The following is a 12,352-nucleotide window of genomic DNA, read 5'->3' as shown; positions in this document are numbered from 1 at the left end:
TTTTTACACAGAGGTTACCCAGGGAATTTTGATATGGAGAAGATGATCTGACATTTTGGATGTATAATTAGATGGGAGAGTGGGCAGGGGGGAGAGAGTGTGGGCGCCAAGGAAAGGGGAAGGAAAATTTCTTTTTTTTTCTCTCGCCACCATCTTATCACGTGCCAGGGTTGGGTGTTGGATATATGATGTTTGTTCTTGTGTGTGTTTGTTTTTCATACAAAAAAAAAAAGTAATAAAGAATGAAATGATTTAAAAAAAAAAAATAAAAAATTAGAACCCCCAAACATTTATATGTGTTTCTTCTTTGTTTTTGTTTTTTTTGCAAAGACCCCAGAGAATAAAATGGCGGTCGTTTGCAATTTTTTTTGTCAAACTGTATTTGCGCAGCAGTTTTTTTTAAAAGGCAATTTTTTTTTGGAAAAATATACTTTAATGAATTGTAATGCAAATAAAACCACCATAGTTAACCCAATTTTTGGTAAAATATTAAAGATGTTAGGTCAAGTAAATCGATACCAAACATGTCACGCTTTAGAATTTTGCACATTTGTGGCGGCTTGTTGTACTGAAGTTGTTCTAGCTATCGATTTCAATACAACCAGCATATTGTGTTTTTTTTTTTCCCCTTCACACTTTTTCAGAACACAATGGCCCCACCGGATTCCCCCTTCAAAACTGACTGGGGGGAATTGAGCAATTTGCTTCAGTATGTGGTTGTCCACTTCCAAAGCCGTGCCTGTGCGGTCAGGCGTTTTTGTTTGGTGTTTTGTTTACAAATAATAAGGCTTGGTGTCGGTGTCATCAGAAAATCCGAGTGGTAAAAGAGGGTAGTATTTTTTGCGCATTCCAAATAATGCTTGGCAGCTGGCGCATAGAACGCGGTTATATCAATGCCAGCATGCAGGGTTAAAGCCATGTTACCTGAGAAATTAAACAGTCTTAATTTCTCATGTCAGATTGAAGAGCTGTTTTTTACTATGGTCCCTAAGCAAGGTGCTAATAATTGATCTCTTCACTGCAGTAGAATTGGATTCTCTGGCAGGTGACTCCATGTAAAAATTCTGTAAATCATGTTTGGTTTTCCTCATACTCTACTAAGTAACTTTTTGTTTTTTTACACGGTTCTTAGGGCTGGTTCACCCAGATGCAGTCCAGTGCATTTTTATTCTGCATCAAAAACACATGGACAATGTTTAACATGGATTCCAATAGTCTTAGGTCACACCAGTGCAGTCAAAAAAAGTAGAGCATGTGTCATTTTTTTCTGTATGGAGCGCAGCAAAACACTAATGCACACACATGTTCTCAATTCAGATGAAGGGGAAAAAAAGCGGGGAAAAACTGCACTGGAACGCATCAAAAACGGGCATGCAAAAAACACATTTGGAACTCAAATTGTGGTGTGAACCGGCCCTCCGTGGGGAACTGCATCTATTTTTTTTTTTTTTTTTCTCTTTCCCTTTAGGAAGGGTTGTAAAATGTTAAGGTTGTAATGTGCATGTGTCACCTGTAAAACCAACTGATTGGACTATAGCAGTAAACTGACGTGCATTAAGAAGCCTTTACTAGCACTTGAGACCTGAAATCAAAAACACTTTTCGTATGCAAATGTCAATACTACTTGCCATGTCAGATGGAGGCTTGCTCCCTTCCATACTGTTTCTCCAGTAATGGGGCACTTCATAGGAATTTATTGAAATCGCCACCAGGGATTTGCCATTTTTAAATGGATTTGTACAAGAGAGCAAAGCACACTAAAACAATTTATTAAAAAGATAAATCTAATGCAATCACATTAACCAGATCAGATGTGCGCCTTTTAAGGAGGTTGTAAAGTCAGAAGGTTTTTTTACCTTAATGCATTAAGATCCCTCCTAATACTTACCTGAACCCCATCTCTGTCCAGCGATGTCCACAAGTGTCTTGGCTGTCCGGGACTCTCCCTCCTGATTTGGCTGAGACTGTCAGTCGGCTTGCTAATCAGTAAAGAGAGCAAGGCCGGGTCGTGGCTCTGTGCCAGAATGGACACACGGAGCTGTGACTCAGCTCGGGTGCCCCATAGCAAGCTGCTTGCTGTGGGGGCGCTCAACAGGAGCACAGAGGAGGTACCTGAGAAGAGGAGGATCCGGGCTGCTCTGTGCACCATAAGTATAACACGTTTATTCATTTTATATGAAAAAAGAAGACTTTACAATCACTTTAAACATCCCACATACAGTACTGTGCAAAAGTTTTAGGCAGGTGTGAAGAAATACTGTAAAGTAAGATTGCTTTAAAAATATACATTTTCATTTTTTTTATTTATTTATTTTTTTAAATCAACTTACAAAATGCAGTATGAGCAAATATTGAATGGATAAGAAAAATCAAAATTGGTGTGACCGTGCTTTTGGCTTCAAACCAGCGTCAATTATTATACTTGCACACATTGTGCGCTTGCACAATATCAGGGATTTTGTTGGATCAGAGTCAGATGTATGATTAACCATGTCAAGATGAGCACAGCAACAAGACACAAGGTTAGTTATACTGCATCGGTAAGGTCTCTTCAAGGCAAAGTTTTCAAAGCAGACGGGGTTTCAAGATGTGCTGTTCAAGCTCTTTTGAAGAAGCACAAAAACATTGAGGACCGTAGACACAGTGGTTGGGCAAGAAATCTTAATGCAGCAGAGGAAAGATGCATCATTCTTTCCGTTGACATCAGAAGATGTCCAGGAGTGCCATCAGAACAGGCAGGAACCAATGGGTCCCAGGTACACCTTTCTACTGTCCAAAGAAGTCAGGCCAGAAGTGGACTTCGTGGAAGAATTGTGGCAAAAAAGCCCCCCTAAAAAAAGTGGAAACAATGCTAAAGGACTCAACTATGCAGGAAAGCAGAACCTGGCGTGATGAAAAATGGCTGCAGATGCTCTGGACTGATGAGTCAAAATTAGAAAAATTTAGCCGTAGCAGGATGCAGTTTGTTTGCCGAGGGGCTGGAGAGTGGTGCAATGAGTGTCTGCAGGTAACAAAGCATGGTGGCTGTTCCTTGCGATTTTGGGGATGCATTTCTGTAAATGGAGTTGAAGAATTGACCAGAATTAATGGTGTCCTCAATGGTGAGAAATACAGGCAGATGCTTAGCCATCATGCAATACCATCAGGGAGTCGTGCGATTGGCCCCAAATTTATTCTGCATTAGGGCAACAACCCCAAACATACAGACAATGGGGTTGATTTACTAAAACTGGAGAGTGCAATATCTGGTGCAGCTCTGCACAGAAAACAATCAGCTTCCAGGTTTTAGCCAAAGCTGAATTTAGAAGCTGATTGGCTACCATGCACCATATTTTACACTGTCCAGTTTAGTAAATTATCCCCAATGTCTTTAAGGACTATCTTAAGCATGGAAAAAGAGCAAGGGGGCCTGGAAGTGATGGTTTGACCCCCACCGAGCCCTGATCTCAACATCCTGGAGTCTGTCTGGGATTACATGACGAGGCAGAGAAGAATCGTGGTTAGTTCTCCAAGATGTTTTAGGACAACCTACTTGCAGAGTTCCTTCAAAAACTGTGCAAGTGTACCTAGAATAAATTATGTTTTAAAGGCAAAGGGTGGTCACACCAAAAATTGATTTTATTAGAATATCTCTTCTGTTCAATTATTTTCCATTTTGTTCATTGATAAAAATCATTTCCATTTCTGGAAGCGTTTTTGGTTAACAGAATTTCTACACGCCTGCCTAAAACGTTTGCACAGTACTGTACATCGGGATGCAGCCTGGAGTTGACACCAGTGTAACTAAAGTAGTGGAAGATTTCCTCCATCAGGTAAGCCAAATCTTCTAAAAGCTGTATTTTAATCACTTGTCAATAAAAACTTATGTATATGACAAAAAGCAAAAATAGTGGCGCTGAATATATGCTCAGGTAAGCGTTTGATCACCACAAAATGACATGTGACTAGATATGAGTATACATAGGAAAATATAAATAAATGAATAAATAAAATATAGAACAAAAAATAGAAGATAAATAAAGAATAAATGAAATAAATAAAGTCCACCCTGTGACAAGTGAAATAAAAAAATATATAATGGTGAAACTGTTCAATCAAAAAGACAAAAAATACAAAAAAATAGTCCATATAGTGTTCAAAGTAAATCCAAACTCGATGTGAGGTTCTCCTATTCCATTCACCATACCAATGTGTCTGTGATTCCACTCCCCTAAAGAAACGCACTCACCCAATTCCAATGCCTACACTCTCATGTTAGGCTAAAACGCATTTAAACCACATGGATGGGGTTTCAAAGCGAGTATCCAAATTCCAGCCATGTCTCACATCTTTAAACCTTCAATCTTTGCACTCGCATTGTGAAAATTCAAAACCAGCAAAAGTGATTACAGCCAGACTTTAAATCCTTCCAAAGTAGCAGAACTTGCGGTCACGGCAGACCCAAGGTGTGCAGGCATGTAAACAGATCTCACCCCTCCCTTGGTCCTGGATCTCAACTCGCTCGTCCACTTCCTAGTGCACCATGCAATGTCCTGCGTCAGTGATGTTGATTGCCGTACAGCCACGCCCCCGACATGTTTCGTCACAAGGACTTTATCATGGGATAATCAAGTGTATTTTATAAAAAAAAATTTTTTGCGGTATTACACCATTGGTGCACTTTTATTATCTACATGTGGAGATTATGTGAGACACACGGCTGGAATTTGGATACTCACTTTGAAACCCTATCCATGTGGTTTAAATGCGTAACCAATGCCTACACTCTCATGTTAGGCTAAATTCGGTGAGTGCGTTTCTTTAGGGGAGTGGAATCACAGACACATTGGTGTGGTGGTCTGAATAGGAGAACCTCGCATCGAGTTTGGATTTACTTTGAACACTATATGGACTATTTTTTTTTTTTTTTTTTGCATTTTTGTCTTTTTGGTTGAACAGTTTCACTATTTTAAATATTTTTTTATTTCACTTGTCACAAGGTGGACTTACATTTATTTCATTTATTCATTATTTATCTTCTATTTTTTGTTCAATATTTTATTTTATTCATTTATTTTTATTTTCTCTTTAGTTTTATTTTTTCCTATGTATACTCATCTAGTCACATGTCATTTTGGGGTGATCAAACGCTTACCTGAGCATATATTCAGCGCCACTATTTTTGCTTTTTGTCAAATACATATGTTTATTGACAAGTGGTTAAAATACAGCTTTTATTTTGATTTCTTTTAAAGTGGCAGCTTCCTGATTGTCTATCCCGAGGCGCAGTTGTGGTATTTTGGGTGGTGGCGAGTTTTTTTTTCTTGAAATTACCAACAGGAATTGAAGCAAAATCTTCTGGCTGGTTAGTAGATGGGAGCACTCCTGTGCCTGTCGGTTAAAACCACAATGTAGAGGAAGGCTGCAGTGACTCCTGATGGGTATGAAAGTGCTGGACACTCCAAGAACAGTGGGGGGAGGTTACCATGGCAACATGTTTCAGGGGCAGATCCCTCTTTGTCAGGCCTAAAGGTAACCTGAGATAAACACAATATAAAGTCTCTGGTTGGATAATACCTTTAGGGTCAGACAATCATAAAGGCATAGTTCACCTTTAACAAAAATGCACGTTTTTGGGGGCATGACCCACTTTCTCAAGTCTCCTTGAGAAGGAGTACACGTTGCTGAAATGCGAGTCGTCATGGCATCCCAGGAAGCGTGATCAGGCAGTAGCCAGGAATCCTACATACGCTGACAGTGCCCTGTGAGCTCCATAATGGAGCAGAATCCAGAAGGGAGTGCATGTGTTTCTATCACCTGGCTGCCTGCAGCTAGAGAGATGCTGTAATAAAACACATTGTAGCCCTAGCTGGGATTCTTCTGTGATCTACATGGGATGCATAACCACTTGCTGACCAGGCTTTTTCTGGCATTGTTTATAGTATTTTTTTTGCTAGAAAACTACATATAACCCCCAAACATTATACCAATTTAATGATTGATTTATTTATTTTAAGCAGGTTACCTAAGGGAAAAACAGTTGTTCCAGTTTTTTTATGTCACATGGTATTTGTAAACACAATTTTTTTGGAGGGGGGGGAAATACACTTAAATAAAAAGGTAAAAAAAAAAACTATGTAACCCCCAATTTTCTTGTATAATGTGAAAGATAAACAGGAACTGATTCTGGACAGCCGCACTCTTGAAAAATAGCCTTATTTCTTAGGAAAAATTCACATCAAAATCTGAATAAGCACTAATGTTAGTGCGAATTGTCAGCTCTTCTGTCTGCTGTGATTTTCACCTTTTGATGTGAATTTTTCCTAATAAGGCTATTTTTCAAGGGTGCGGCTGTCCAGAATCAGTTCCTGTTTATTGTTACTAGCAATTGCCAGCACCTACGGCTTCCAAACCGAGAGGTTTACCATGTTTTTGTCCTCCTGGAGCGGTGATATCTTTCTTTTCTATAATGTGAAAGATGACGTTATACTCAGTAAATAGATGCCTAACATGTCATGCTTTAAAATTGCGCACACCCGTGGAATGGCGACAAACTACGGTACTTAAAAATCTCCCTAGGCGTTACTTTAAACATCTTTTTACAGATGACGTTTTTGTAGAGTTGCAGTCTAGCCCTTGCTCTAACGGTCGCGGCGCTACCTCACGTGTGGTGCAAATACCATTTACGTATGTCTTCGCTTCTACGTGCAAACACGGGGTGGGGCGCTTTGAAGTTGTGTGTTTGTTTTTTTGTTTTTTTTTTTGTTTTTTTTTGGATCGCTGCTTCCTTTTACAAGGATTGTAAATTTCTTTTGTAATAGAGATAAGGATGACAGGTTCTCTGTATGACCCCAAGTCTCCTTTACCTTTTTTAAAAGCAGAAGATAGATCAAAAAACTTATTTATTTTAAAGCAAAAAAAAAAAAAATTTACTTCCAGCCTGTATGGGAAGTGATGTTGCTCTGGTCCTCCAAGGCCATAGAGGCCATCAAAGATGAACTCTTTGATCGCCTATGGACGTCACCCCTCCTTCCGCTTCGTAAACCATTCCAGTGGCTCATGAGCTGCTCGTAACTGTGAGACTGGCTGCAAAAACATGATACTGGGGTTATGGCGGATATCTTCAGCCATAATCCCTGTAAAAACCACTTGCAGAAAACAATATGTATATATACGTTGCGGTTTACAAGTGGTTAAAGGCGCACACCTGATCTGGTTAATGTGTGTGCATTTTGTTATTTATCTTTTAAATTGAATAAAGTGAGTTACTGCACTAGTTGTGCACTTCCTATTGTTCTCATGTTTTGAAGCTTATGCATTCCCTTGTGAGTAATCCCAGAGAGAGCTGCAGATCAACGAACATGAGGGGAGGGTACGTCGGTGCTATAAGTAGAAAAAAAAATCTTTTTTTCTATGTGGACTTTGTTCAAAATGTATTTGTATGCATTTTATTGTTAGGTGTGTATGTGTGTAAAAGTAACATTTGTTCTCCTGTCTTTTTGATGGGCAGATGCCTCATCACATCTTGTGTGGTCATTGCAGCAGAAGTAAGTAAACGTTGCTCCCCCAACAAAAACCTGACAAGAATTTGTAACCTCCAGCACGTTTATCAAAAAGTCAGACTTCATAAGCCTGTTTTTTGTTTGAAGCGCCTTTTCAATTCCTGCCCAGGTGACCACACAGGAAGTTGGAGGCGGTCTCTCCAACGGGTAGACAGATGACCACAAAAAGCTTGCCCAACACGCACACTCGTTTGCTTTGGTACACGTTTTCCCTTTTTGTTTCGATTTTGGTTTATACTTTTGCACTGTCTTGCTGCCACCTAGTGGTTTTTAGGAAATCATTTTTTACCAGTTTTAATATGGAGAAAAGTGCCTAAACCTTAAGTTGTTCAGGTGTATTCTGTTATATTTTCCACTTTCAGTCACCAATTCACTGTTATGTCTGATTTTGTTCATTTTAATTTGAAACCAAATGTCACAAATCCTAATTTTTTTTTTACTTCTGTCATTGAAAATATCTGGTACATTTGCATTAATTTTACCAAAGAGACAGGTCATAGAGTTTAGAGAATAGGATAAAGCAGTGTTCACTTTTAAACCCATCTATAAGAGGAGAAATAAAAAAAATGATAAAATCCAATTTTTTACTTGCACATGATTTAGCTAATTCTAGTAAACTCTGCTTTATTTACGAAGTGCAGTTAACATTCACTTCCAAAGGTCACATTCTCTGCTCATTTGCAAATGAGCCCCATAGTATATTGAAATATATTTACACATGTGGAACTTGTATTTCATCTAGCTATGCACATAATTTTGGTACATGCAAATGTTCAACAATCCTGCTTGTGAATAGCCTTGAACTACACAATTTAGTCAGTTTCACTGTGCTGTACAAGATCTGAAATGCAGTGTGCTGATTTTGTGCATCAGTGTATACAAACAAGCGCATGAAGAACTTTTGTTTTTAATTAAAGGTGTGCAACCTCTTAATCTTGTGTCCCTAAACCTAAATGTAACAGTGTCAAGGGCCTTCATTTTTGTTTTACATGATTACAATTTTAAATTGGCTTTTTAGTACCTGTATTACTTTTACCAACTCTTCTCCAGGAAGTTCTAAAGGGCAGATCACCAAAAAATGCATAAAAAAACAGTTATCTAAATGCTTGTATTTAAGTTGATTTGTGTTTTCTTCATTCAGTGAGGTGAAGAGGGAAAAGAGAGTTCCTTCTCCCGATGATGTTATTGTTTTATCTGATAATGAACCTTCCAGTCCACGGATGAATGGTCTATCTAAAACAAAGGAGCCACATTCTGAAACCTTTTTGGTGAGTAGGCTGCATCCTTTTTATTTTGCAAAATGCTCCTCCATTTTTATATTGTGTGTTTGTGTGTTCTGTTTTTTTTTTTTTTTTTGGCTGGTGCACCTGGTTTCTTTCTACATCTTAGTTTCCCATTGATTTCAGTGAAAGGTGCGCTTTTGAAGCAGGATGCCAAAGATGCAGCATGCTGTACTTTTTCAAAAGTCACCGCACCCACAGTGCACTGATGTGAAGCGTTCCATAGGATTTAATGGGGAATATTTTTACTGCGTTTTTGGTGAGCTTTAAAATGATTGTACATGATCACCTTGTAAAACAACCCATTCCATTAAAAATGGAAAACATTTTATGTATGGATTTAAAAAAAAATTATAAATTTAACTTTTTTTTTTTTTTTTTTATCACATCCACTCTGTTCTGAGCTGCATAAGAGCTAGGGGAGGGAAAGCAGCAGCACACTGAGCTTCCCAGAAGCCTGTGGAGGGGAGCAGGCTGAGTTCCCAGTATAGCTAGAGAACTAACCATGGTATGTTCTGCTTAGTGTGGTCAGTTTTTATAGGAAAGCAGAGGGACTGGCAGGAACACCAGGGATTTCAGACAAAGGAAACAATACAAAGACAACAGGATTCTTTTCATACAAGTACATGATACAGCAGGCAAATATCAGACATATGAAATGTTGGATTTACTTTTTTTAAGCTGCGCATTTGTGTGAAAGGACCCTAAACATTTGGTCCTAGAATGTGTTTTTCATTTTTTTTTTTTTTTTTTAACCTAAATAAATCTGGGGTATGATTGGTTGTTTTAGCCAATTTAAATCTCTTACGTGGGTCGTGGGCTTCATGCACACGGTACGTTTTTTTTTTTTTTTTTTTTACAACCTCTCCTGATGATTTAACTTGACAGATAGTAACCCATGTTTAAACCGTCCGTTTTGCCGCATTTACATGCCGTGTTTGCGTTTTTAGAAGAGTTTTTTTTTTTTTTTTAAAGCCAAAAATGAAACGCCTTAAAACGAAATGCCAATTACCACGATTAGAAGCACTTGGCGCTTGAAATGCCTCTAAACTCAGCTTCTGAACCCATTTTTTGCGTTCCAAAAAAAGTCTCTAAACTCAACTGCCTAGAAACGACTGTAAACGACCCTGTGTACATGTACTGATAAGAGAACATAGAGGAGAGTTCAGGAACAGTTGAAAAAAAATGTCTAACTGCTCCTAAATGTCCAATTACCAGCAGCAGTGTACATGAGGCCTTACCTTGCATAAACCTTTTGCTGTTTCTCTGTAGCTTTTGCAGAAAAGCAGCCCTGAAGAAAGAGAACGTATTATCAAGCAGCTAAAAGAAGAATTACGGTTGGAAGAAGCGAAACTGGTGCTACTTAAAAAACTCCGTCAGAGTCAGATCCAGAAGGAGACTGCCCCACAGAAGGTAAAAACATCTGATTCAGTGATCCTTATATAGGAGTATGTATTTGGGTTTTACATAACTTCTGTTTATTGTATGAAATGAGTACTTGTCCACGGCGCAAAGGAAGTTCAATTAGTCTTCTCTTGCAGGTTACATCGCGCATCTCTGGCACAGTCATACCACCTCCTCTGGTACGAGGTGGACAACAGACGACAGCCAAGCAATCAAACCAGATAGTTATGCCACCTCTTGTTAGAGGAGCACAGGTAAGCATATTTGTAACTGCCTTTGTTTTTGTTAACCAAGGACACAGCAACAGACTGAAAAACTGCATTATAAAACTGTTAGGGCCAGTTCACACCATTGAAACGCAGTCCCCATGCGTTCCAGATGCTTTTCTGCATGCCCGTTTTTGGTGCAGTCCAGTGCTTTTTTTTCCCCCTCATTTTTTGTAACCTTAAATAAGGACATGTGTGCTCCAGTGTGTGTTTGATGCGGTTTACTGCGTTCTAGTGCAGGAAAAATGCAACATGTTGTTTTTTGTTTTTTTTCTCCTCACCGACACTGCAAGCACTGTTGTGAACTATGCCAAACCATATAACTTACTTTCCATACATTTTTGATGCATAAAAAAAACACACTGGAATGCATGTGGTGTGAACTGGCCCTTAGAAAAAATATTTACAATAAAATATTGAAAGTAGCAGTTGTGTAGAATATGGTTTTATAATGCAGTTTACAACAGTAGGTCTTATCAGTTAGAGGAACTGCAGTCCTGTTCACATAATTTGTAATAAAAAACCTCTTTGCCATTCTGAAGCTTCCCTTCAACTACTTTGCATATTAGTTTATATATACTGTGATTGTGTACTTGCCAAATATGCTGCAGAAATCTGCCTCCACTGAGTCTGGCTGCATCCATTTTAACTGTGGGCAGCTGAAGCTGCTGCCTGTTCACTTCCTGGATTTACACAGAGGCACACCTCCAGCTCTGCACCCCCTGCAGCTCTCATTGGCCCTCTTATGACTCCTCCCTTCCTGAGAGAGCTTTGCATGTCACAAGCCTAGGCTTTTTATCAGACAAACAGGAAGTGGGCTGTATAAGGCATTCAATGGCAGAAAAAAAAATGTTTTACTACCTAAAGTTGAAACACCAAGGGAAGAATATTTAATAGATGGAAAGTTGAAAAAAGTCTGAAGGTCCGCTTAGAGCTCTTTCAGTTTGTTTTTTTCCAAATACTTGGAATTCTTTGTTTATCACTGTTGCTTTACTGCAATATGTGTTTTTGCGTTTTATTTTTTTTTTTCTTCCCCCCCCCCCCACGAAAAGTTTTCATAAACATTTGACAATGTGGTGCAGACACTCCATGAAAAATACTGTAGAGCACTATTGACATATACAGGAAAACATTATAGGGATCTGTTAGGTTTGTTGAGGTGTCTAGTGGCAGGCCTAGAGCCAAACCCCGTACTCAAGTAGGGGACTGTATGTAGTGCATCAATGGGTTCCAGACAGCCTTGAATCTGCTCTGTTTATCCTGTAAAATGCTTGCAAATTTTTTATGCAGTCTTATCTATTAGATTTATTTTTTGGTTACCACAATGTCTATCAATGATGATTTTTAAGCTCCATCAATAAACGTCTTTACTGCCAAAAAGATATGATTATGAGTCTCCAGGAATATCTGTTACCTGTTTGTCAATGTGAGCCATACTGGCAGTTTGGTTAGACACTCATAATGGGGTGTGTGTGTGTATATGTATGTATGTATGTGTGTGTGTGTGTGTGTGTATGTATGTATGTATGTATGTATGTATGTATATATATATATATATATATATATATATATATATATATATATATATATATATATATATATATATATATATATATATATATATATATATATATATATATATATATATAATAATTTTTTTTTATTGGAGGGGGGGGGGGGGGGGGGGGTCTAAATAAGAATGTAGCCACCACATTTAATGATTGGTAAGCTGCAATTTTTTGTTTACTACTTTTTAGGTGTGGCACATGACCACATTAGCATATGTACAATGAGTAGTTAGAACAGTAGTAACATATTTGTCATTCCGAAATTACTACATTTCCTTTTTCACAGCTCCTCA

At 38.4% G+C, this 12,352-nt stretch overlaps 1 protein-coding gene across 11 annotated transcripts in view; it reads left to right on the top strand.

Moving 5' to 3' along the window:
* Positions 1 to 12,352, top strand: part of GATAD2A (GATA zinc finger domain containing 2A) — a 141,135-nt gene that overhangs the window by 113,821 nt on the left and 14,962 nt on the right. For all 11 annotated transcript variants that reach the window (XM_073592336.1, XM_073592407.1, XM_073592396.1 and 8 more), the window contains 3 exons: positions 8,683 to 8,809; positions 10,094 to 10,234; positions 10,363 to 10,479. In XM_073592336.1, the coding sequence (XP_073448437.1) occupies positions 8,683 to 8,809; positions 10,094 to 10,234; positions 10,363 to 10,479 (385 nt within the window). The remainder of the gene's footprint in view (positions 1 to 8,682; positions 8,810 to 10,093; positions 10,235 to 10,362; positions 10,480 to 12,352) is intronic.

Source organism: Aquarana catesbeiana, linkage group LG01 (genome assembly GCF_042186555.1).
Source record: "Aquarana catesbeiana isolate 2022-GZ linkage group LG01, ASM4218655v1, whole genome shotgun sequence".
NCBI lineage: Eukaryota > Metazoa > Chordata > Amphibia > Anura > Ranidae > Aquarana > Aquarana catesbeiana.
The sequence above is the reverse complement of the archived record's forward strand: the minus strand, read 5'-3'. Positions and strand labels throughout refer to the sequence as shown.